General features: G+C 40.9%; 1 protein-coding gene across 16 annotated transcripts in view; it reads right to left on the reverse strand.

The window, feature by feature from the left end:
• MCF2L (MCF.2 cell line derived transforming sequence like) overlaps positions 1–27,147 on the reverse strand; it is a 123,263-nt gene that overhangs the window by 23,780 nt on the left and 72,336 nt on the right. For 9 of the 16 annotated variants that reach the window (XM_064143717.1, XM_064143714.1, XM_064143716.1 and 6 more), the window contains exons 1-11: positions 9,972–10,069; positions 9,082–9,198; positions 8,421–8,570; positions 7,610–7,734; positions 5,079–5,193; positions 4,001–4,120; positions 2,969–3,160; positions 2,558–2,749; positions 1,678–1,837; positions 1,478–1,548; positions 361–437 (exon numbers count right to left, since the gene is read on the reverse strand). In XM_064143717.1, coding sequence (XP_063999787.1) covers positions 361–437; positions 1,478–1,548; positions 1,678–1,837; positions 2,558–2,749; positions 2,969–3,160; positions 4,001–4,120; positions 5,079–5,193; positions 7,610–7,734; positions 8,421–8,570; positions 9,082–9,198; positions 9,972–9,983 — 1,331 coding nt within the window. In that variant the 5' untranslated portion in view covers positions 9,984–10,069. Of the gene's footprint in view, positions 1–360; positions 438–1,477; positions 1,549–1,677; positions 1,838–2,557; positions 2,750–2,968; positions 3,161–4,000; positions 4,121–5,078; positions 5,194–7,609; positions 7,735–8,420; positions 8,571–9,081; positions 9,199–9,971; positions 10,092–24,453; positions 24,545–25,569; positions 25,590–26,734; positions 26,757–27,147 lie in introns of those variants that run through there. The other 7 variants (XM_064143723.1, XM_064143725.1, XM_064143724.1 and 4 more) reach the window with 3 other exon arrangements.

Here is a 27,147-nt window from a genome sequence, read left to right on the forward strand (position 1 = left end):
ACTTTTCTTAGCCTTTATTGATGTAGGGACAAATACAAAAAGAGATATATAAAAAGACAAAGTCTTCTGAAGCATGGAGACCAAAACCTCTGATAGATCTACAAAAGACCTATTAGTTGAAACTGTCATCTCCAAAATACTTAGTTATCCTGCCATAGCATCACCTTGCTGTAGGAAAGCTAGAGTGTGGTACAAGATAAACTAAAAATAAAGCTGGAGACAGACTGAATTATCTTCCTCTAAGCACTGAGACTTAATTCAGAGAAGCATACTCATCGTACCAAATCCTTAGCCAAACTCAAACTCTGCTGGAACCAAATCAGAGAAACAGCACTTTTTTGTTTATCAAAAGATACTTACTGCCGTAACACAGCGAGGTTTTCTTCATCATCCATGGCAGATCCTCCTCTGCTTTGGTGGAGTTCAGTCATTTCACTCTAAAGGAGGGAACAAACAACAACAAACTCATCTCAGCATCACAGATAGGGAGAAAAACACTTCAAAATATGGGGCTCTGCACTCAGCTCCACTGGTATGTTTTTCATAGGAAAGACTCTACTCCATAAAAAATTAAGCCAATTTGGAAGAACACAAAAAAAATATATATCCCCTTAACCTGGAGGTCTTGAAGCACACAAGAACATTTAGACACAGGGAGTATTCCATGAAAGGTCAGCTTAGAAACACCGTGGTTTGAGGCCCCTTTCCAGGAAGACAACATCAGAGCATCAGCAAAATCTTGGAGGCAACACTGGCTTTAGTCTGTTTTCCAAGCTGAAAATAAGGTACTGTGCTAACTTTCTGGTAACTTGCTAACTTGACATGGAATTTCACTCTTACAACTTCTGCTCTAACAGCTGACCTAATACAGCTTGCTGAAAAAAACTGAGAGGTTCTGTTCTCAATCCTCCTTGAACCAACCCTTTTCTCCACCTGTTGTCACTACTAGTCATGTGGTCCTGCCTTCCCCTTTGCATTAGCTCTTGCTGAACCTTTGCAGGGTAGTTTCAACTCTCCAACCCAGTGGGAAACTACTTGTTTTTGTTCCTACCCTCAGGTTACTTTCCTAGCTGGAAGCAGGAAGACCATTCTCACTTGGGAATGGCAACCCACTAAACCAGATGAAGCTGTCTTGGAGCCAATTACAACTACCTCTTCACTTTCACCAGTTTTAAGAGCAGCCAATTACTACTGGCAAATAATAAATATTTTCTGTTCATTGATTTTAAATTTTGCTAACCCTGACATTTTTGCTAATACAGGCAACTATTTACTTTAACTTCCTTCATATCCGCCCCAGTGACAAAGCAGCCTCTATTTAATCCACATGACTGCGTCACCAAAGTTACTTTGATAGAGGTAACACCACCACTTTTTCAGTGGAATCGCCTCATTCTTCTTGAGGTTCCCGAATAATTAGTTGTGTTAGACTTTCTCAAGCTCCACATGCATGAAAAGCACAAAGAGAAAGAATTACCTTTCCTCTTCTGTAGTTTACCCTCCGAAGTGCACTGCTTTCTGAGCTGGATCCGTATTCGCTTTGAAGACCTAAGCGCGTAAACCAGAATAAAATCAGCAGTTAGAACCTGAGCAGATCCGATGCAGATGTTCGTGTAGTTAGAGCAGAAAGTTTCTTTAAGTTACTTAAATTACTTAAAAGCTACTACAGTTGCTTACCTGGAGAGGTACAAGGAGATTTTACAAAGGCCTCGGGTCTCGGGGCAACTGGCTGAACAGGACGTGTCTGCTTAGCTGCCAGTTTCTTAAGACTGACTTGTCTCTTTTGAAACATTTCTTCCATACTTTCTTGCTTCTGAAAAACCTTCTGCACATGCTCCTACCGTTGCCACAGAAATAAAATAAAAACAGTATCCCTGTCAGAGACCTATCAACAAGCTACACTGCCATTTGCAGCACACCGATGTGAAATTGCAGGTGCTTTCATACCGCGGATGAAAATACTACCCCCACGCTTCACTCCTAGCAAGGCATAATTTACAGTCATTTAGCACACTGAAAAATTGGACCATCATTTCATAAAGTGTTTTGTGTTTCTGTTGCAGAAACCTGCAATGAGCACACAAAATGAACCAATGTGTTCAGGTTTCAATAAAATGAAAACAGGGAAAATATATTTTTTTTTTTGACACCATCTAATGATGCTGATATATGAAGAGATCAACCAAGGGGAAAAGGGACATGTTCTCAAGTTCTAAAAATAAAGCAGCTACAAAGCAGAAGTTGTTCTGGTATTCAGGATAGGCAATTTTTTTACTACATAAAAAAAGGTATTTCAAATATCCACTTGGGAGAAATCTTTATAAAAATCAATCCTGCTATCTGAGTAATTGAAGTAGCCTTTAAAAGGCTTTGAAGCCCATGATGCTTAAATGAAGATAGGACAAGACTGGCACCTCAGGGCAGGGAAATGGGTTGGCTTTCCAGTTCCCAGGTATGTCTCCTAGTACTGATTATTTAGCTTTATCAATGGCCTTGCAGTAGAGCAATTCTAATTTAGTAAGTGAATGCATAAATACACATAAACATCTTCTACTACCTTTAAGTCCTCACTGAGGATGTGTTCATACTCTCTGTATATTTTATTCAGCTCCTTGATTTTATTGCCTGCACCAGTGTCCAGGAATTTCTCAATCTCCTGTAATGCTGATTCTGCACCATCCTGTGACTGACACTTATCAACGGGCTGTGAAGCCAGCAGATAAATTCCTTCATCACACCACTTCATAGACTAGAAACAGAAAAGAATGGGCTCAGAATGCACCAGCGTCAATATCAAATACTGCAGTCTAAAACATTTCATACTTAACTACTTTTCAGCTGCTTTCAGCTATTTGAGGAAAAAAAACTTACAACACATCCATAAATTTTTACCTGCCACGATGACAACTGACTGACTGGGTTTTAAGCAAATAAGATGGAAACCAGAACTGTTTCATACAAAGTTTACCTTTTCTAGTATGCCATGCAGCTCTAGAGATTTGTTAAGAAGATTCCTCCTTCGTTCAGTCTCCGTAGTGAAGGCATCACAGAGATGATGAAGTTCACTGCATTTTGGAATAATGGAGTCCATGGCATAATGATTGCTTTGAATAAAAGCATCACCCTCTGAGGCTAGCATTCTGGCCTTTGCTACAGTTTCCTAAGAAAGTAAGCATTGATTTAGGGATATTTTTCCTTGGATCAACATTAGTTATCCCATTTAGTTTCATGCAGTAAAATATACATGCTGATAAAGAACACATTTTCAGTTAACAGCTGCCTAACTTAACAAATCAAAGCTGTTTCCTGTCTTTCCAGGTGTCCAAGGAACTTAAGCTTCATTTCATCAAAGTATTTTAGAGATAATAATAAATTTAATCATATGCCTCCCTAAGAACCACTATTGTTCCTCTATGCCTCAGTCATTCAGGAGCATGCCTGTGAGCATGAACACGCAATTTGGAGTGCAGCAGCAATCTGAACTCAGAATGAAATATACCTAGCGTGAGTACCTCAACATCAAGAGCAATAACCTTCATTTTCATAACTGTATATTTTACTGTGAGGCACAGATCATCATAAGTTCTCCTTCTACATTGTCCAGAGCATATGTTTCTGTTGGTGATCTTTTAACATACTGTACCTTCAACAGACAGCTTTCTCATCCCTGAGATTTAAGGAAATAAATAGCTTTAATTGAAATGGAAGTGGCCTCTTCATCCTTTAGTGCAGAACTTGGCTGTGTAGACACTTAAATCAATTCTTCCACACACTGATCACACCGACTTTGTGACTGGTCCCTCTGCTGTTTGAGGGATGCCTGAGAAATGGGCCACCCCCGTGGTTAAAGCCTTTATTTCAAATTCCTTCTGCATGGTATTTGAGATGCTGATTCTGCCCTGCTGTCAGCTTAAGTTCTGCTCATTGGATAACAACCAAATGCCATTCCTCTCCACACATGCACTGTCACACTAGAAATTGAGACTTGCAGAACTCTTACATGTGATTTTTCTTCAAAGTTGGCAAGATCTTTCAAAATGTGCTCCACATGTGAACAGCTGTTTCCCACATCTGTGAAAGCAGACAGTCTCTCGGACACAATATCCAAAGCTGCTTTGACCTGAAATGAGACACGGATATGTGTTAATGAAGATGATTCCACCTCTTTGGAGATCCATCTGTTAAATAGCCAAGATCCACTATTTCCAGTCAAGTGGCTCACAGATTGTAGTTATTAGGATACAGAGACAAAATCACTCTTTTTTTTGTCAGCTTACCTTTACCCCCAACTCCAAATGAACACAAATATAAAGAAAAGGCAGTGAAGTAACCCTGTTTGCTGGTACTGAAAAAAAAAGGTGGGAGAACTAATGTTCAGGAAACATCTATGATTTTGCTTTTACCAGATGACAACAATGCAAAGCAACATTAATGCAAACAGCAAAACGTGAGAGAGAGTTCCTCACCCTAACAACTGAGTGACACACACAGACTTAGAAAAGCGTTTCTGAGCATTGCTCCCATGGAGGCACAGAGACTGTGTGCTGACATCAGTTACACCAGTGTGAAGAGACTGTAGGTACCATCGAGCATATGAGTTAAACTAACATGAGATCAGAAACTGGCTGTAAAGAGATCAGCCTCCACCCAGCATCTGACAGTGTGGTTGCGACTTCCCACCCACAGCGTTGGAGGCTTCTCTAAAATTTCAGCCAGAAGGTTTAGGTAACCCTTGGTTCCATAAAAGGGCCTATTGGCAAGATGAAAGCTCTGCAGGCAACATGTTACACTGCTGTGGTGGAGAACAGGTTTCAAAGGAGTTTGTGAATGCTTATATACTGCTGGGCCCGTGGGAAAAAAAATAAACCATAAGACTGCAGAAGAGAAGTTATTATATCTCCATAGGCAAGTATTCAAGGTGGTAGAGATAGCAGTTTGTCAAGTACAGGCATGTACGAGAAAAAGGTTGAAGGAAGCTTTAAAGCACAGAAAAGAGATGCAAAAAGAAGAGGAGGAAGCATTTTCTTCTGAAGCATTTCTGTTTTAGCAAATATTGACTGCCACCAAGAAGTTCTCACCTCTCTGAAATTCTGTTCAAAATTCCGAAGGTGCAGACACTGCTCAAGTTTTTGCTGATGCTTAATCCAAAACTCATCAAAGGCAGTCTCTGTTTCATGCAATTGAGCCAGAAGCCTTAAAAAAAAAAAAAGGGAAAAAAAAAAAGATAAAGAAAGAGAAAAAGAAAAAGGAGGAAATACTGTAAGAATTATGGTTGCAACCGCTAAGGGACAATACAATCTTCCACAGTATAGAAAAAGCCTCCCCAAAACAGTATTTTCCAGAAAAATAAACTGGATACAGAAAACTTTGAGTATTGCACAGAACTGTTTCCTAGAATAACACTGCTGTAAAACTGAAGCCCAACACAAACATTAAGTTCTGAAAAATTGGCAGGTGCTGATTTGAAGCTAACCGCTGCACATACTACTTCTTCGCTCTGGCCTGGGGACACAAGGACTTGGGACTAGCAAACATAAATAAAACATGTAATGTGTGTGGGCTAAGAAACCTAAGCCTTGAGCTATAAGAAAAAAATGAAGGCAAAAATTTGTACTGCTGTGACTAGCCAGCTGCTCTTACATTTCATTCCTTGGAGCAAGGCTTGTTAATAAACCTCAAGGTCACTGCTCCTCTTCTGAGCAGAGTTATTACTTAAACATCACGGGCGAGTGTACAGCAGTACTGTGATGAAAAGAGACTTCTCCAATTATAATTTTGCCAAATACCTTAAAACTTTTAAGCTTAGTCTCCAATACTGCATTTGACAGTCTTGCATCCTGTGGCCTTACCTTTCCTGAGAGCTTTGGTGTATCACCAAGGTTGGAATAGACCTCATAGATCATCAAGTCCAACCCTTTACTACAGAGCTCAAGGCTAGACCATGGCACCAAGTGCCACGTCCAATCCTGCCTTGAACAGCTCCAGGGACGGCGACTCCACCACCTCCCCGGGCAGCCCATTCCAGTGTCCAATGACTCTCTCAGGGAAGAACTTTCTCCTCACCTCCAGCCTAAATTCCCTGGTATAGCTTGAGGCTGTGTCCTCTCATTCTGGTGCTGGCCACCTGAGAGAAGAGAGCAACCTCCCCCTGGCCACAACCACCCCTCAGGTAGTTGTAGACAGCAATAAGGTCACCCCTGAGCCTCCTCTTCTCCAGGCTAACCAATCCCAGCTCCCTCAGCCTCTCCTCGTAGGGCTGTGCTCAAGGCCTCTCACCAGCCTCGTCGCCCTTCTCTGGACACGCTCAAGCATCTCAATGTCCCTCCTAAACTGGGGGGTCCAGAACTGAACACAGTACTCAAGGTGTGGTCTAACCAGTGCAGAGTACAGGGGCAGAATGACCTCCCTGCTCCTGCTGACCACACCATTCCTGATGCAGGCCAGGATGCCACTGGCTCTCTTGGCCACCTGGGCACACTGCTGGCTCATGTTCAGGCGGGTATCGTGTACTCTGGCTACATCCAAGGAAGGCCACGCATCAGAATTTTAACGAGCTTTTTGTCTTTGCACAGAAACAAATCCTGAATTTACAAGTTCAAAGTGATAAGAAAAAAGTCAGGGACACACACAGGCAGTTTGTTCCAACTTCTGTCAGTTATCGTATCAGTGGGAATGTTTTGGATGCATTAGCAACCCCCGCCCCGACTGCCCTTCGGATAGCTGATAGCAACAACGACCTAAAAAAGTGATTTCAGCCAAGCTTTGTGGATTGGAATAGACAATTATTTGGAAAGAAAAGCCAGCCTCAGTGTAACAGAAACATGGAATGACAGATGAAAAAAGAATGCAGCATACCGCCTGGGGAAAACGAGCTATGCTTTCATAGCTTTGTGCAAACTGACATCTGTGCTGTGGTGATATAATGTCTTCAAACCTGGCAAAAATTTAACAGGGGGTGTGGTGGGGGAGGGTGGGGGAGCAGAGAGCAAAGGAATACAACATCTATTACTTATATGCCCAAAGGAAGTACATAGGAAGTTTGTGCAAAAACACTTCAAGAGCAGCGTACTCCCTAGTAGCTCTTTAAAGGCTACTAACGATATTCATAAGGTATCAGCAGTGTCTGAAGCTCCTTTGGGCAGGTTAAAGCAAAAGAAACCTCCCCCTTGAATTGAAAAGGACTTAATGAAATTGGACAAAGTTAACTGAAGAGATACATCACTTCTGTCTTCCCCACACCTGTTTTTTTTACAGCAGCAGAATTAAGACTTTAGTCTCTAAAAAAAAGCAGCAGTGTTCTTCAACGTATGGAAAAGCTGTTCAGCTGTATAGTCTGAATCTGACAGAAAAAGAACGGTTTTACTTTGTTGGTACCGGAATCCAAATCCCATTCTCTATTTCCTTATAGCCAGGTGACCTGGTAGAAGACATCAGGGGTTTACTTTGCTCAGGGCAGATCTGACAACTGAGGAGCTGTTTCTGCAAGTTTGTTTTACATGTTCACACTGTTGCTTATTGGCTAAGTATTCATACAGAACTAAGTAAGAAGAGGTGGGGAGGACTCAAACAACCCAAAAAAGCAGCATGTTCAGTATTTCACTCCTCTCACCTTTCCACCGTTGTTTGATTGTCTAGCTGGTCTTGATTCAGTTTGTACTCTGGATTCTCAGTAACCGGTTGTGTAATACTTCCAAGGATATCGTCTCCCTGTTCTACTGCTAACCTGATATCCTCCTACAAAACAAAAACCCCGCAGGTTGTAGCTATGTGTTGCTGGATTATTTTCAAAGTAGACTCCCTAAAGCACAAAAGTGGATTTTTTTTATTCTTCTAATAGCAACAGAGCAAGCATAGTTTGATTAAAAGCAGTGTCTGAAAACAACAACTACAGACAGTAAATGCTAAATGCCAGCTTTTCCTTCATTTACCATCTTAGCATCCTGGTGTAATTTTCAGCTTGGTTCAAGTCTTCTAATGTTTCCTTGAGCTACAAATATCTCAAAAGTTTTAAATGCACAGTTTTGAGACCTCCAAGTAATTTCCATTTAAGATGATTGGAAAGAACATTTGTCTATCCTTCAAGAGGACACACACTTTCATATGCATGCAAATACAACACAAATTACTCGTAGAAAACATTAGAGAATGAACACATCACTGCTTACAAAGGGTTTCCATTTCCACGTACAAATCACCGTGCGTGTGTACACGTGTAAACTTAGCTTCCAGAAGTATCATTTTTGGATGCAAAAAAGACTTTTAACATCAAACCAAGCAAAACAAGTTTAATCAGATGTCAGTGTTTTCCATTATTACTATTATTACTATTACTAACCCTCAAGGTTTTCTCTCAATGTTATTAGCCATAAATTAAAACACAGTTTAACTGGAAGACAGCATCTTTTACAAAAATTACATACCTTCATTTTGTCCTTCTTTTCTGTGTGTGTTGCAAGAAGCGAGCTGGTTGACTGCACATCACTTGGTAGTTCTGTTTCAGCCAGCTCAGTCCCAAAGGACTGAAGAATCTGAGCTGTTTGCTTAACCTTTTGGGCGAAACCTTCTATAGCCTTTTGGAATAAAAACCATTAAAGATGTTTCATGCTCATCACATGCATATGTACAAACAAACACAAAACATACAAAATATAAGTTCCAATGCAAACCCAAGCAGATGAATTAGAAGACTGAAAAATGGTAAAAGTATGATTTTGCAAGCAATAGATACCGTCACCATTAATTCCTTAATTGTCTATTTTTCCTAGGCTCCTATCACATCTATCTTCTTCATATTTTTATAATCTGGAGTTATTTTACCACTTGAGCTTTTTCTTTTCCTGTAGCAAAACCAATAAAACTTCAACACAATAAGACACTTTAGTTCCTTTGCTCCAAGTGTTTGGAAAACCACTCCCAAATTATTACTCATATTACTTCTCTAAGATGACTAAGTACCATTGGGAGCATCTTCTCACTCCGAGCAAGTCAACTTGGATCACTTGGAATCTGTTTTATAAATGACAGGGTATAAAAAAGGAGGATTCATTAAACTGAGAAGTTAACACAAAAACTAAGACTTACAGTGCGACGGGACAGCCATCTGTTATGGCAGTAATCCAGGGTGCCACCAAGATCTTCTGTTAATTGTGTTTTATCAATATAACCCTGAAGTTCTGATACTGAGCCCAGCATTATGATCTGCAGCAGCAAAATAAAAAAAGGTCAGTGGGAACAATGGCAAGAAGTCCCTTGTTAAGGATTCTAAGCCCCATCCTTCAGCCTCTGAGAAATTTCAGTTTAATACAGAAGCAAGTGATGGAAGTATTTCCTTTGAGTACAGAAAAACAAACTTAACAGTTGTTTCAGCTGGACATGATGTAAATATAAATAATGGCACATGAGAGTATCAGGCATATTTTAAAAAAGCTTATGGACTATGAAACATAAAGTACACTATTGGGTATTTTTATCTTGACAAACCACACACAGCTATTTTCTAAGAGCAACATTAATTTCTTGTTAACTGTCTCTTGTGATTCAGGATCTGAGGGAAAGAACATTAGTATATGTACAGATCTGGGATGCAAGCAAAAAAAAATGAGAGGTAGGGTAAATTACCTTAAACTATAGACTATATTTCACCCTAGAAAGTTGCATCTGATAAGGAAAGCAGCTTCTGTATCTTTAGTTTATATAGTGCAAAGTTGATTTTAAAATGTAAATGCTGTACCTCTGCAAACAAAGGTTTACTGACAATATACATACTGGATATCAGCTATATGCTTGCTCAAATGATAAAGCATGGGAAATGCATTTGCCTCAAAATTCACATACTCTTAAGACTACACCATCATGAATCAGCCAAAATTGCTGGAACTGCCTTTAAGGTATATCTTTTTGTTACAGTTTCTTTGATCCTTAACAGCTTAAAGAGATTCTTAGCAGTAAACTGAAAACAGAGAATAACTTACAGGTACTTTCATTCTAAGTTCATCTTTGTTGAATTTGAAAGCAATGTCTGAGAGTGCTCGATGAAAAAATCCTGCTGGGCGCAGAACGAGGACCAGTTGCAGGTTTCCTGGGAAAGATGCCTGGAAAAAAACCCAAGTTTAGTCTGTTATTTTCTGGGTCTCAGCTGCAGAACAATATTTTTGAACAAGGAAAAGCCCCTGCTAACAAATCATATCAAAGGCCTCCCATAACAGGGTGACCAATTATAAACTTTCAAGCCTTGCACAAAGAGTTTCATTCAGTGAGATATTTACTCCTCTTTGAGGACAGTGATCTATTCTATGAGAATCCATTTTTTTTCAGTGCTGGGTTGTACTGCTCTTCAGCTAAGACTGCATCCTAGCCAAGGAGGCTAATAAACAGTGGTGGCTTTAGTATCTTTACCACAGCAGTACTTTCCAGTTACCTTGCCTTGAATAGGAGGTCCCAAAATAAACCTCCATTACTGTCTGAACATCAAACAACATGTGATGGTTTGGGTGTTACCCACCCCCCCAACTTTGGAAATCAACCACACTAGACAGCTGGCTCTAGAAATTGAATGAAGCTTATTATTTACAGCTTAGCAGGATATACAAGCAGATATTTACAGTGTATACATTTATATACAGAAATATATAAAGGAAAAGGTAATACAGAAACACAACAGCCTTCCCAGAAACTGAAGCCCCCAGAAGGGGCTCCCAACTGCCCCTTCAACTTCCCCCTACCCCTCTCAACCATACCCCAGTCCCAAGGAAGAATAGAGGTTCGACCAGGGGGTTAGGAAGCAAAGTGGATTAGTCAAAGAAATGGCAGAGAGGAGTGAGGTTAGAAATGCAGCTCATACAGTTCCCCAGCAGAAGTGATGAGTGTGTTATCTAAGTTTTGATTTGTATTTTTATACATCTCAGCAAGCCTGTGAGTGAGGTAGACATCAGCCTTGTTTTCCTTCCACAGCCTATAATCTAGTTCTTCACACCACAACATTCTAGCTAGGCTCAAACTAGCACACAACACATTCCTAATTTATGCATACACACAAACTGCTGCCACCAAGACAGTTTCACAGGCAGTATCTCAAATGTTAGCTTTAATTTAGCAGACAAAACGTAGAAATCAAACATTGTAATTCTTAGCTATGGGTTTTTCATCATCTTCAACCAGTAGCTGATGGATCTTTCCCAGTTCTACAAGTGATAAAGGGAAAACAGAAGAGGAGAAAAGCAAAGAAATAGCACTGAAGTACTAAAAATCAGCCGCTGCTGTGGCAGAGGTTTGCATGGCTGGCATTTTGCCAGTCTTGAAATCATGCAAGTATTATTCTCCCATATTCAATATTTCCACTGGAGGGAGGCAGCAAAGCTCACCAAAAAAAAAATCATTATTAAGTATGCAACCTTCCTCATTATTCTGTTGGAAGTCATGTCATGTTTTTAGCAAATTGAATTACTACTTAAAAAAAGCCAACCAAAAGACAAACACTGACTGAAGAAGCTGTTACACTATGCTCTGTTTTCATGCCTAGTGAAACTGTTAGTATCTGGAAGTATCTGGAAGGTTAGAGAGTGCTTTGGTAGTTGTTTTGAGGTTTCCAAGGATTTCAGGTATTTATCATTTGAAATTACAAACTTTTAAAGGAGAAAAACAGCTTAGAACTTTTCTGGAGGAGTTCACAGATGCACTGTGTGTATGCATGTATTTAGTTTGATAGATGGGACCTTGAAGGGTTGAGCTTCATGATCTGTCTCTACTTCAGTGATCTTTAAGTTTTCTAGAAAGCACACTGGTTGCTTCTCAGAGGAGTCTGAGGGCTGGGAACAGAACTCAGGTAGTTCTAAGTGCCCACACCAGTTCCTCACCCTTGTACTGTAAACAGTCTTTGTGTACTAAAGCCAGTACAACCTCTGGATTTACTAACCTACAGTTAACAAAACAAAATCTTTTTATAGAAAATGCCTGATGGAATTCAGAGGAAAAAGCTTGGAGACAGGATTTCCCCCAGGGATCAGTACAGGGGCCAGTTTTGTTCAGTATCTTTAGCAACAACCTGGATGAGGGCATTGAGTGTACACTCAACAAATTCACTGATGATAGAAAACTGAGTGGGTGTCAGGCTGTGCTGCCATCCAACGAGATGTGAACAGGCTGGAGAACTGGATGAAGGCTAACCATATGAAGTTCAATACAGACAAGTGCAGGGTGCTACATCTGGGAAGGAATAACAACAGGCACCAGTGCAGGCTGGAAGCTGCCTTACCGGAAAGCAGCTCTGCGGAGAAAGACCTCGGAGTCCTGGTGGACAACAAGCTCTGCATGGGCTAGAAATGTGCTCCTGTGGCCAAGAGAGCAAACAGCACCCTGGGGTGCCTCAAGAAAAGTGTGCCCAGCAGGTCTAGGGAGGTTCTTCTTCCCCTCTGCTCTGCCCTGGTGAGACCACACCTGGAATACTGTGTCCAGTTTTGGGCTCCCCCAGTTCAAGAGAGACAGGGACCTGCTGGAAAGAGTCCAGTGGAGAGCCATGAGGATGACTGGGGGACCTGAGCATCTCCACTATGAAGAGAGACTGAGAGACCTGGAGCTGTTTATTCTGGAGAAGAGAAGACTGAGAGGAGATCTTATCCATGTACACAAATATCTGAGGGGTGGGGCCATTTTTTTTTGTTGCTGTTCAGCAGCAGTAAGACAAAGAGCAATGGCTATGAACTAGAACACAGAAGGTTTCACATCAACATGAGGAGAAAGTTCTTTACAGTGACGGAGCACTGGAAGGGGCTGTCTGGGGAGGTTGTGGAGTCTCTTTCTCTGGAGACTTTCAAAACCTGCCTGCATGCATTTCTGTGCAAACTACCCTAAGAGATCCTAGCTTGGCAGGGAGGTTGGACTGGACGATCTCTGGAGGTCCCTTCCAACCTCTAAAGTTCTGTGATTCTGTACCATTCATTTTCCCGCATTACTGCACAAAGAAAACTGCAAATTTATTTAAGGATATTATTTAATTCATACTAAGAAATTTTAATCTCCTAAATCATCTTTTGAGAGTGATAGCCTTGTAGTCTGTCATTTCACATATTGAATGCCATGTGTCAATTATCTCCGTGCCTGTAACAGCAGCATTCAAAGTCTGAGCTCTTAATTTTCACCTCTGGCTTTCAAATTGCTATTAAATGGCAATGCCAACATTTCAGAAGCAGCAGCTCCAAGAACAAATATTTTTTTCAGACAGCACACTTGGAAAAAAAAGAAAATGTCTTCATGTGATGTATCCACTGCACCCCATAACATGTAAACGTACTCTCTTTGGCAGTGTGTATTTGCAACCCACTTAAGTCTTACCCAGAACACTGGGGAATTTCTGTCCTGTTAGCTTCAAGCTGAGCGGATACATTAGACACACACTGGCATTAAGAAGTCGAAGCACATTAAGAAGCATAAAAGGCACCAAACAGTACATGCACAAGTAATAAATGACTTCATTCTCTTTTCACACTGTCTCTTTTACACATTCTGACTGTGATCTAGAGTTTCACTCCAAATTTCAGGAAAAATAAATGTTGAAAGGGATTTAGAGGTGCTGGTGGACAACAGGCTGAATGTGCTGCCCAGGGAAGTGGTGGAACCACCAATCCTAGATGTGTTTAAAAATCATTTGGATGTGGTGCTTGGCACTATGGTTTAAGGGTGACCTTTGTAGAGTAGGGTTATCGGTTGAACTTCATGATCCTGGGGATCTTTTCCAATCTGAATGATTCTGTGATATCTGGGAAGAAAAAAATCATCTACACCTGTCACTAACCTGTGGACAGTGTTTATCTAGAGCAACATAAGCTTGACATTAGGAGGAATTCTTCCCAAAGAGAATGATTGGCATTGGAATGGGCTGCCCAGGGAGGTGGTGGAGTCGCTGTCCCTGAAGGTGTTCAAGAAAAGCCTGGATGAGGCACTTAGTGCCATGGTCTAGTTGACTGGCTAGGGCTAGGTGCTAGGTTGGACTGGATGATCTTGGAGGTCTCTTCCAACCTGCTTGATTCTATGATCAGAGCAATTCTATTCTATGATCAAAACATGACAATTTGGATCCTGGGCTGCATCTGCAGGGGCATTACTAGCAGCAATAGAGATGTGATCATCCCACCCTACTCAGCACTTTTCTGGCTGCATTTGGAGTACAGTGTCCATTTCTGGTTCCCACAATAAAGGAAGAAAACACAGACAGACTGAAGAGGCTTTAAAGGAGGACCATGAGAGTGGGCAAAGGGCTGGAGAACCTGCCTGTGTAACAAAAGATTTAAGGAGTTAGAGCTCTTCCCCCTGGAAAAGAGAAGGCTCAGAGGGGGCATCATCACAGTTTCCCAGCTGCCACGTAAGGGATGTCTACAAAGAGGACAGAGGCTCTCTCTTCACAAGTTGGCATGTAGAGGGGACTAGAAGTAATAGGTACAAGTTGCACTGAGACTTTTCATCTTGATACAAGAAAATCTTATTTGCAGTGGGAACAAGCATTCACTGGAAAAAAATTTCCAGGGTCAAGGTATAGCCCTCATCACTGGAGGTTTTCAGGGCACTAAATAGTGTCATCAAAGCTCCCTTTCCACACAAAAGGTTACAGCAAATGATCTCTTAAGGTCTCCCCCCCCAACTCAAGGTGTTGTTCTGTGTTATCTAGGCTATTACTGAAGCAAACACCAATAGCCAAATGCAACACAATAGTACACTTTTCTGAAGTGTGAATAAGCTGTTATGAAATACAGAGTTTGATTGCATGACCAAATTAGGTAGGGTGTCTAGTTGACTGCCCTAGCCAGTCAACTAGACTATGGCACTAAGTGCCTCATCCAGTCTTTTCTAGAACACGTCCAGGGATGGTGACTCCACTCCTTGGGCAGCCCATTCCAATGGCATGTCTGGCCAACATGATGCTGTTGAAATCACTAAAGTCTTGTACCACTTCAGCTCCCCTTGAAGGTTTGTCAGAAGTTTCCCCTCTCCCAACGAAAGCTCAAATTGTAGATGACTGTATCTTGGTCTACAATACTGTTTTTTGTCTCCTATGCTTCCAGTTTCATTTTGTTTTTGCAAAAAATCCCAAGTCTTAAAAAAATGATGCCTCCTCTGCTTGTTGTGGCTAGGAGTCAAATCTTCCAGCTAATCTTGGTGAGACAAGAGAAAAAAAAAGGCACATTGATACAGTAAACAATGTTGGATCTGTGCCAGCTGCTTGACTTTATCTGAGTTCATATCTGCACTGCCAAATATTACCATTTCCTAGCTCCCCCACATCCCGCCCCCCAAAGCCCTGGTGACTTGGAGAGACGATGATATAAGAGACACAGAGACACTCCTTAGATGTGTGTGAACTTCATCAACCAGTTAACTTCACTCTCAACATGAAAGAGCAACAATAAAACCTCTGTTCCGGTCCAGCAGCATATTTCTTTGAAGTCTTTGTCAACTAAGCAGACAGAGCAAACAATGACTTCTCAATAATGCTGTGGCAAACATTAAGCACAAAACCAAACACTCACGTATTATTATTTAGTAACACCATAAAATAAAGTTCCTCCAAGTACTGTTTTATTGAAGTCAATGAATATTACTGTTACTTGAATGAGAGTTTGTGTGCTTCAAAACTTTTTCCTGATAGTAGCTTTCCTTACAAGATTAATTAATGATGACTGCTCTTCCACATCTTGTCTCAAATACTGCACTTTAACTCATTTAATACTTATGCAAAAGGGACCAGGGGTCATGATTTTGATATTCTCTATGAAATGAGGATAGCACCTATTCCATTCCAGCCCATCCCTTATATTCCTTTGTCTCACTTGCATCAGCACCGCCTCTTGTTTGATACTTATGACAGTTGTGGGATTCATCTTTTATCGGCTTATCTCATTTGATTCCTCATTCAGTTAGTGCTGGTTTCAAAGACAGAGAAAAAGATGAGATGTGCATGTACTTAACAGTGCTGAAATACATCTGAAAAAGACAGGAGTTTATACAGCGCAGCTCCAATACACAGGAATCTCTGCTGCTCTATGAATAGCCCAAATCTGGAATGTGGGAAGAACCTCTGCTGGCTGGACAAAGCAGGAGCTACCCTAAATCCTCTGAGGAACTGGTTAATAAATACTCAGGAACAAGCTGACCTGCCTGCATTTAGGCCTCTGCCTCTCAGGGATGTGGAGCTTTCCACTGCATGTATCAGGATTCTGGAAAGGAAGAATCTTACAGAGATTGGACCCAGCTGTAAAATTAAGTTACTTGCATATAATCCTACTTAGTGCTTTTCTTCCCAGAATCTTAGTGACAGAAAGGCTGCCTGTAGCAGCAGTACTGACCCTGAAGTTAAGCAGCTGCTAACAGGGGGAGATAAGGAGAGGCAGGCCATCTCACAAAACAAGGATGACAGGATGCTGAACGGCTGGTAAGCAACAGCAAAACCTGAACAGGAAACAACCCCTGCCTGACTCTCAGTAAGGAGTAGTAGCAGCTTATTGACAGCGAAGGAAGGACAGTGTTTCCTCAAAGACACTTAGGAATAATCTTACCATATTTGTTTTCCACTAACTAACATGGTCTTGCTTTCTTGGTCCCAGCAGGGAGCTAGTTAAGTCACTCAATAATTTTACCTGCACCAGCCAGGCAGAGCAGCTATTGCGTGCACTGCAGCCTGACAGCAATAGTAAGCAGAACGTATGCACTATAGGCTACTGAGTAGATGGCATTTTCTAAGAAGGAATAAGTCTCATTAAAGTGCATTCTTTACAACAGTCACAATAATCACTGAGGCAGGATGCAGTGCTGTCAGGTTGGTGGTCTCTGAAAGAGGCAGCACAGGAGGAAAGCAGTGGCTGGGGTCTACAATCAGGAGTCTGTCACTACAGCTTTCAGCAGTGAATACCTGAAGGTGAGCTTGCAGACAAGAAAATCAACAATTTTTAGTTTTCATATCTCAAGTTTCCTTCTTGGGCCTGTGTAGTATACAAAGGAATTGCATGGATAGATATGTACATCTTTTAGACAGAGATGCATTTAAAGTTATTGTCTGCTGAGCAATTTACTCCACTTCCACAGTGATCAGAATTCCTCCGTAATCCTACACAGCAAAGGAAAGCTGTTCTGATAAACAGTGAACCTACAGCCCTTTTCTTTCAGCTTTCAGAAGTGCCTGGACCATCTGAACCATGAAAGAACTAACATTTGACTCAGTTTTAAGAATTCTGTGTAAAAAAGTACTAGGAACAACAATATTTTTTATGAAGAGCCTCAATACATCCACATTACTAAACTTAGCAATGGTGTTTTCTCTTCTGCACTTACTGGTATGCTGTAAGCCACAGGGTGCTTCTGTCCAAAATAGCTTTGTGTATAAAGGAGCTAGAAAGTATTCCCCCCGCCCCCCCAAGACTCTTTCTTCTTGGCTATCATGAAGTCTCTTACACAGGCTTCTTGTCAAGAGAGAATCTTGAATTAAATCAGTGGATAAAAATCTAGTTTTAAAGGCACTGAGTTGCTTTGCATTAGAACTGGGTTCAATGGCTTGTGATGTTATGATCTTGTTTTCAGAGTTTAAGTGATTCTCTTCCCTCTTTTTACATATTAAAAAAAAAAGCCCTCATCAAAAGGAAAATCATCTGACCATATCAGAATAACTGCAAAAGTGCCTGGAGGGACTGAAAAACTGTGTAGACGTGGTACTGAGCAACATGGTTCAGTGGTGACCTGGCAGTGCTGGGTTAGTGACTACACTTGGTGATCTTAAAAGTCTCTGCCAACCAAAATGATTCTGTGATTCCATGGTTCTCCTATGGGAGGAGGACAGTGCACACAATCCTTTTGCCTGCAGATAGTTACTAGACTTGACTTCACATCAAACCATGCATAAGTGATTCACTAAGGTGCAGTTGGAGATAAAACACACATATGTTAAGCTGAGGGAGAGCAAGGTTAGACTGCATCTTAGGAAGAAGTTCTTCAGTACCAGGGTGGTGGGACTCTGGAATAGGCTGCCCAGGGAAGTTGTGGATGACTCTTCCCTGAGGGTGTTCAAGGCCAGCTTTTGGATGAGGCCTTGAGCCACCAAGTTTAGTTGTGAGGTGTCCCTGCATGGCAGGGAGGTTGGAGTAGATGATCTCTGAGGTCCCTTCCAACCTAAGCCATTCTGTGATTCTGTGATTCTGTAATATTCTCAAAACATCAAAAACAGCACTACTAAATCATATGGCATCTCAAAATAACCTTTTTTATAATTTACTGGTGTAATTCATAGCAATAGCCACAAAATCAATACACATACAGTTCTAACTTCATGATCCTGTCAAGTTCTCATTCTGAATACAAGCAAAAAAAACATGACTAGAGGCTGCAGGATGAGCTGGCTTTGTTTTGAACTTAACCAATGCAAGTTTCGAAGTGTCATAACAGCTTTCAATACATGACACAGCTAGCTAGAAACTGAGCTAGAAGCAATCAACTATCCATAGCACAGAATAGTGCCTTTCATGGTGAATTGTTTACTAAATGCATCTTTTCTGTATCAATGACTCATCAAGCAACTCAACATCTCACTATAAACGAGGCCAAGGAACTCAAGGATGGATTACTGTAATTGACTGTTTCTTACTTTGGATGTAAAACCAACGCTAAGAATCCAGATGGCACAAAAATGGGACTGCCTGCCTCCTGCAAGGTTTAGGATGGTATTAACATGCAAGTCTCTCTGTTGGCTTTTGGTTTCCTCCTACCAGTTGAAAGTCTGGGCCTTAATCTTCAAAACAATCAATAGGCTATGCTTCTGTTACTGCAAAGACTGAGTTTTGATTTATGAAGAGCTAAGAAAAACACTGCTGCAGACAGTGCAGTCCAAAACAGAAGGCATGAAACCCGCATGTCATGCATCCTTATTCAGAGGTGGCAAATTACAAAGCCAACCTCTCCCACAGGCTGGATACAATCCAAATCTTGTCACCTCTAACAAAAGCCACAGAGTTTTGTAAGTGGATAAGAACTTTCTCACTACCACCTGAGTGACCTCCATACCAACCACTTCCTCAAAAGCAGCTGCCCACAAAAGTGCCACGTTTATTTTCTCTAGACTTTAAGTATGAGGCAATAGAACAAGGGGACACAGTCTCAAGTTGTGCTGGTGAAAGTATAGGCTGGATGTTAGGAGGAAGTTCTTCACAGAGAGAGTGATTTGCCATTGGAATGGGCTGCCCAGGGAGGTGGTGGAGTCACCATCCCTGGAGGTGTTCAAGAAAAGCCTGGCTGAGGCACTTAGTGCCATGGTCTAGTTGACTGGCTAGGGCTGGGTGCTAGGTTGGACTGGATGATCTTGGAGGTCTCTTCCAACCTGGTTGATTCTATGATTCTATGAGGCTGATGTATAGCTAGGGTTAAACACTTTAATTATATTGAATGCAGTGTTTTGTTTGTCTGAAAGACTGAGTTCATACTTCAACCTTTCCCCTCAAATGGAGGAAGACAATGACAACAGGACAAAAGAGAAAAAGAAAATGTAGTGATATAGGCTTAGTTTTTGAAAGAGGACACACTGAAACTATGAAAATAGCAGTGTGAAACCCCAGAATACATTGACTAGTCACTAGCCTTGCTCCTGCAACTGTGGATTGGATTTTGCTTGTCTGGGGATAACACTAGGAAAGAAGAAGAAGAAGAAAAAAAAAGAGCATCATACTTGACTGTATGGAAAGTAAAAGAGGATCAGTTTATCTGGTGTCTCTCATTCACCTGACTTCAGTTGGGATATTATGGACACGTTTTACCCAGCCACGTGACTGCTCCCTCTTGCATCCTGGTTCAGGAAACATACTTTATTTCCATGAGCCTACCTACTTGCTCAGCCATGGGAGCTAGAAAGTTGAGAATGGCCTCGTGTGTGTCTGCATGCCATGTTTAACTGAAAAGAGGGCACTCTAATATGCATTTAGAAAAACCTCAGATTACAGCGCAAAAAATGTAGCTCCTTTGCATCTTCAAACAACAATGTAATGAGTGAAAAAATGGCAATGGGTGACTGATATTTTTCTTGTAATAGCTTTCTGTTAATTTGGTCATTTAAGGCCCTTAAGAAACAAAGTTACAGACCTCCAGAGGTCCAGAGTGTCCAGCAGGTGGACTGGGAAAGGTGCTTCCTACCCATAAATCCTGCATCGCTATAAAACTGGCTGCAGAATCAGTTTTCTCCCCTTCTCCCTCCCTCTCTATCTCCTGGGAGGACATGCAAGCTCTTATCTCCAGTTGAGGAGACCTGGTTGTCCTTGACAGTGCTGCCAAGTAGGTCTGGAGCGGTTTAAGTGGGGCCTTGAGCTGCCAATTTTAACTGTGTCACAATGGTTTTGGTATAGGAGGGGAGAGGCATGGCGGTGGAGGGCTGAGTTAGAGGGAGGCTTACGTGAAGCATGGCTGAGATGTACTATGGATTTTTGTGTGTTTGAGATGCTTCTGTACTGTTGTATGTAGCTGTGAATAGTCTTTCCATTTAAACTTTCCAATTCTGTGTGTGAATCATTTTACTTTTACCCCTTTTGTGAGAGGTAAGAGTATCTGTCTCATTTTAAACTAAGGCAGTTCTCCACAGCCTCTCTGGGAGCATGACAATCTACTGCCAAGTCTTTGCACTTAACAACAAAGCGTGGCTTTTAGCACCTCTACTAGAACATTGCCCTCTCAGTCTGGCTATCCCAGTAGACCAGATTCTCTTAGAATCTTAGAGCCACCGAAAAGCTAAGCTTTCCATACAATAATTGACAGTGTCTCTAGGTTATTTGTCCCTCCTGTCTCAGATAGGATGAGTCACCCTCCAGACACATGCCATTCCTGACCCCACTACACTGATAACTTCACTTTACCTAATTTGGGGAGAAAATAAAATAATCATTTTTGCACTGTCTCTTAAACCACAGAGTTTGCAGTCTTGCACTGGCTAAGGACAACCTCCTAGGCCACCTGCCCATTGCAACTTTGTTGAGTATAGTACCAAGCCTGCAAGGCTTGTCATGTGCTAGGAAAAATACAGGCTATCTTTCAGCCTTGTTCCTCTGGCTTTGGTTTCAGTTCTGCTGTCTCTGCAAGTGCTGGTTTGAAGCTAGCTAGAATGTTTAGGTGAGAAGAACTAGATTACAGGCTGTGAAAGGAAAACAATGGTGATGTCTACTTCACTCATAGGCTTGCTGAGATGTGTAACAACAAGAGTAAAAACATAGATAAGGCATTTGGGCACAGCCTGGGCTTTGAGCAGCATTTCTCTCTCACCTCACCTTCTGTCTCTCTGATTAATGCACTTGCTTCCTAACCCCCCTGGCCGAACCTCCACTCTGCCTTGGGGCACAAGGCAACGTCTGGGGTAAGGCAGAGGGGTGGGAGAAGGTGGAAGGGAGGTTGGGAGCCCCTCCTGGGGACTCAGGTTTCTGAGAGGGCTGTTGTGTTTCTGTATCACCTTTCAACTTGTATATTTCCGTATCTAACTGTATATATATTGTAAACATCTGCTTGTACTTTGTGCTAAGCTGTAAATATAAGCTTCATTCATTTTCCAGAGCTGCTGAGACTAGTCTGGGTGATTTCCAAAGTGTGAGGGGGAGGCTAACATCCAAACCACTACACTGCATGTGCTTCAAGAGCAGTCATTGTGGATGAATGGGGCAGCCACTGCCCTTAGACTGTATCTCCAAAAAATGTTTACTTCATCTTTGCAGTCCAGACTGTCTACAGCAATCTTAATCAGCATGGAATACAGATTCAGCTCAACATTGCTCATTTTTCTATCTCAGAAAAGGATCCCTTACACCAAAGGAAAAAAACAAACCAACCAACCCAAAACAGTGAAGTCCAGATATTTTTCACAATATGGAAAGATTTTCTACATTAATTTCAGCTTGAAACAAGAAATTCTTTGTTAATTTTGTTTCAAAACATACTTCCAACGCTCGCTAGTACAAACCAAACATTATGTGTGAAGAGTCTTTTAAAACACATCAAGTAATAATCATCGTAATTTGTAATTAAAAGCAAAACAAAACATGCTGGTGTGAATTTCTGAGCAGCTGCTCAGTGCTTCCAAATATATTTCCTACAGTTGTCAGGAATATTAGTGGTGCGCAGATGTTCTAGCCAGGATACTCTTGCTGAGCAGCACTCCAGTCACAGTATACTGTGATGACATCTCTGGTATAGCAAATCAAGAGGGTTAACCACCTCAGGATGATTAGAGAAAAATCAAGAAAGACAGCAGGGAGGATGCTGCTGGAACAACAAATGAATCAAACAGCCAAAATTCTCTTCTCAGAGAACGTGAGACTTGTAGCATCACACATAGCAATAAGCTTTAGCAATCACAAAATGCTAGAGATACCAGGCTTTCAGACAGAAGATTCGATCTGAGCAGCCCAAATGCAACTCAAACGTGGCATCACCATCAAAATACACCAGAGTAACTGTTAGGAAAACCAAACTAATGGAAATTAAGCTTCCATCTACCCCCTGAGCTATTAAAATAAATAAATCTCTGTCTATCAACAGGACACAGAACACAGAGAAACCATAAAAATGCTGGCACAAGACACATAAAGATACATACTGCATATTTGGCTTTGTTTTTCATAAAGACCAGACAGCAGAAATGTACTGAGTTCATTCATGGCAAATGTTATAACAAACAAATGGTGGACAACAGCAAAATTGTTTTGCTGACTGATTTTTTTATTACATCTTTTTTGGAAGAGGAAGATAAAATTTTCAGGTGTGTAGGGATGGTGGGACTACTGCTGAAGCCCAAGAGAAGAGCTGCTACACACATCCATGGATATGATACAAAGTCAAAGCTGATCCCACTCAATGAAAAAACAAACAAACAAATATGAAGAAGATCATGCCCCCAGCATATTACACTTCAGCTAGGAAGCATGATTTCTCTTAAATAAAGCTCTCAGAAGAATGAGAAAAGAAATAAAAAGAAGGCAAAGAACCCATCATGAACAGCACTGCAACCCACAGCTACACTCCTGCACTTAACACCCTTGTCCAGGTAAAGCCCTTAGGCACCATCACTGCAGTGAAGGACTCTGTATCATGTGGAACAGATACTTGGGTTCTTGTACCTTGTGCTTCCAAGCAAAATAATGTCCACCAGAGGAACGCTACCGTAAATGTTAGTATTAGAGCTATAAGCAACATCTCTGTAGTTGCCATCCACTTCCAAACATTCCAATTATATAGAAGGACTGTCACCTCTGAAATACTTATCTGTCATTAAACAGAAAATACAGAATTGAATAATGAAAGAGATTCAAAACCTCCAGAGATACGGTGCTTTTTCTTTAATCACCCCAAATTATCCTGCTCTGTTTCCACTACTGGAATCTGATCAAGGCTGTATCTTAAAATTTCAGAATAAGCTGCAAAAGCAAATTTTGATAGTATCTGGGAATATTGCCAATGTTTTAACATTCCTGACATAGTTATTGTTGAAAAAGCTGTATTGTGGGAATAAAAGCCATATGGTGGGAGTAGTGTACTGTATTTTAACTTACAATAAACAAACAGCCCTTTGGTCAGAATGAGGTACACAGAAATTACAGTTACAGTTCAGCCATTAAAGATGTTTTCAGGTCTGTTTTTTAGCACTTAGTGGAAAAAATAGCAACACTAACAATTCAATCAAGGATAACAAGAAGAAAAACAAGCCAAAACACTACACCACAAGGAAAGCCCCAACAAACCAATTCCCCCCAAAAAATCAACAAACTAAAAACCCAAAGCAAAAAAGTAAACCCATCTTAGGATAAGCACATGATAAACATGACTCTGTCTTATCCTACTTGTGTTATAAACAAACAAACCAACCAAACCAACAGCCTCTAATAAGCTAGTTTTTATGTTAGCCAAAAAATAATTAGAAATGAGACTGAAAGTCTTAGCATGTACTACTGATCCATCATAGAAGGGAATTAAGATTTTCATGTTTACAGGCAACCCTTGTTTTAATTCAAACGTGCAAGATCAACTGAATTCCTTTCACAGGTGGTAAACTACATCAGGACCCTCATCCTCATCTCATCCTAGAAGGGAAGCTCACTTGAATAATGAAAGGTGGACCCAAAGCTCTACAGGACGCAGAGCTCTGCATTCAGGTATCGATTCCCATCTGAGATAGTTGCACATTGCACACATTTGACATGCACACAAAACAGAGGCTCTCTCCAAGTGCCTTCTCAGAAAGACATTCTGAGCTGCAAGCTGCATTAAAAGTCTATCATAGACACATAATGCTCAGTCAGCTGAGATGAAGAAAAACTGCTGAATAGTGTTACTGTTCATCTATCAGATAACAGATGAAATCTGTCAGATTTTGTTGAAGAATATTTGCAGATTTTCCAGTCATAAGTGGAATGTTGAGCACACAAAATTTTCTTAAGGAGTTAAATTTCAAACAGTACTCACTGCTATCCGTAGTATGGATGCTTTCACAGAGGTCCATTTGTCCTGTCTGCGATCTATGACAAGAATAAATCCAATTCCGGCATCTCGTAAACTAAGTTTGGAGGAAGAAAGAAGAAAAAGAGAATGTTTAGTTAAAAACATAAATTCCTCTAGTTCTTTCATCTAACACCCCCCCACCCCCCAATAACCACCAGTTAAAAACTATTGAAAAAAAAGTAGCTTGACCTTTTTGTGCAAGATCTTCTTAATCTAAACACCTTAAATAAAGACAGAGCATACACCATTGGAAAGATGCAGCAGTATGAAGGTCGTTCCACAAGAGCTTCAAACCATATCAAAATGATTATTTTTCATAAATTATTTATAGAGGGGTTTTTTTTTACACTTGTACAGAGATTATTTCAGAGGAAAATTAACCCCTTTGCTTTTCCATTGTTTTGTGGCTGATATAACCTCTCCTTCATGCTGTCTTCAGTATAATTTCAGGATGAAAACAAAGTTGTTTTCCTTTTGCATCGGGTTTTAACCTTCTGTTTGAATTTCTTCCTCCTCACTGATATTTAATACTCTTTAAAAATGCAGATCCTTCTGATCATTCCATGATATTGCTCCACGTATCTGAAATTCTCATATGCCTCCAGGTTGCAAACTTGTTCCCAGGTGCATTTTCACTTTCGCTGCAACAAGAAATGCCTACAGCATTTAAACGCCACAAGCCATGGACGAGAAAAATGAGCTCAGATGCTCTTCTCTGGAACGGAAACATCTGTGAGAGAGAGTCTGCTCAAATCCTTGCGTACGGGTGACCTTTCTTTTTTCGCCTCTGCTCAGCTGCATGTGCTACCACATCCCAGTCAAGGGATCTGCTCCTGTTTTGTAATTCCCCATCTAAGCCAATTGTGCAATGCCAGCAGCAGCCCTTGCCAGCCAATCGCAATCAAAATGGAAACGACAGGCAATACAAGGCAGATCGGCTCAGATTTGTTATGTTTTCATAGGCTTGGGCATTTTTAATACACGTGCTGAAATTTCAGTCTGGATAATAATGTACTGCCAGGCCTGCTGCCTGCAAGGGGTGACATACAGAAATAAAAGTGCATTTTGTTATTGTCATACCTTAAAAAGACGATACGAAAAGCTACACAACAGAACGTCAGGATCCCTTATTCAAGATTGCTGAATCATGAAAACACCAGCTTTGCTTTGCAAGATTACACTGGCAGCATAATAATGAGAGGATGCTGAGGAGGAGGAACACAAGTACCCAAATGTGTAATCTTAAGATGTTATTCAAAATGACAATTTTAAACATAACTCACAGTCTATCCCCTCTCTTTTACAAATTATAACATCTCTCAAATGGACGGAGGAAATATTTAGGGAGGGATCCGAATAATCATAAGATATGCAAAGCAACACTTGCTTGCTTTCAAAGGAAGCTGAGCAGTCATTTTGACATAGAGGAATATTAGAAACAACTCCTTACCACATTCAGTGCATATTATTAACTCTTGCCTCTGGATTAGGACAAAACTGATAAACAAGACCTGAATACTTGCCTTGTGAGCCTGACTAACACTTGCAGACAAACAGGGCTATATTAGCAATATCCTTCCCAATACAGTACATTGTCATAATCTGTTAAAGCTTTCCCTCTTCCTTCTCTATTTCTTTATTTGAAGGGCAAAAGGAGACCGAGAAGGTTTTAGCATCTTCCTGTTCCCCATTTAAAGTTCCCACCATTTTACCCTTTACTGACTGAGCAAAATAAAATGCTAACAGCAAACATGCTCCAAAATAATCAGGTAGCAAAACAAACCTCCTGGGTCACATAGACTAAACATGGATGGAGTAAAAAATGTGCTACAGCTGTTCCCCCAGCAGCTCATGTGGATTTTCAAGAGTATTAAGACTTTTTAAAAGCTATTTCTCCTGCTCAGTAGAAGTTCCCAGGAGTGCTGAAATTTCTGCCTACTTCCTCCTCAATGGAAGCATAATCTTAGATCCCAGTGCACTTAAATGCAACATCTGTATCATATTTCAAGAAACCACTGACATTTCTGCATAACAGGAATAAAACTAAAGCCTCTGACAGAGCTCCAATCAAATTTCTGGCTTGAGGAGCACAGAAAAAGACAGGCTCAGCTGCAGTCCCAAAGATCATCTACATGGCAGTTCCACACAGTTAGTCATCTGCCTCAACACCCAGCAACAAACAAAGCTCAATATCATTCTCCTAAGGAAAAAAAAAAAGAGAGAGAGAGAGAGAGACAAAGCTTACTGAAGTGGAAGAGTTGACAAAAGGAAAGCACACCTCTGAGACAGCCCAAAAGATGTATTTAGCCAGTCTTCTTTTTCCACTGTGTCAAGTTGAGAGCTCAAATATGTCAGGTGGTTGCATGATTCAGAATGCAGCCCTCTCCCAGACTCAGACATAAAAGTCAGGATGCCTCACTGCTGGCTAGAACAGACTCAGTGTCAAAGTCTTAAGCACCTGACTTCAAATAATTAACACTTTGGTAATATATTTTGTTTAAAAAAAAAAATTAAATGCTTTGTTCTGAACCAATCACAAGGGAGGAAATATTTGTTATCTTGACAACAATGCTGTGTTGCAAATAGGAGTCCAGGATCTAGCTCCAACACGTTGTAGGCAGGAAGCAACAAAACAAGCTAAGACATTGTGTACAACAA

Source organism: Pogoniulus pusillus, chromosome 5 (genome assembly GCF_015220805.1).
Source record: "Pogoniulus pusillus isolate bPogPus1 chromosome 5, bPogPus1.pri, whole genome shotgun sequence".
Lineage (NCBI taxonomy): Eukaryota > Metazoa > Chordata > Aves > Piciformes > Lybiidae > Pogoniulus > Pogoniulus pusillus.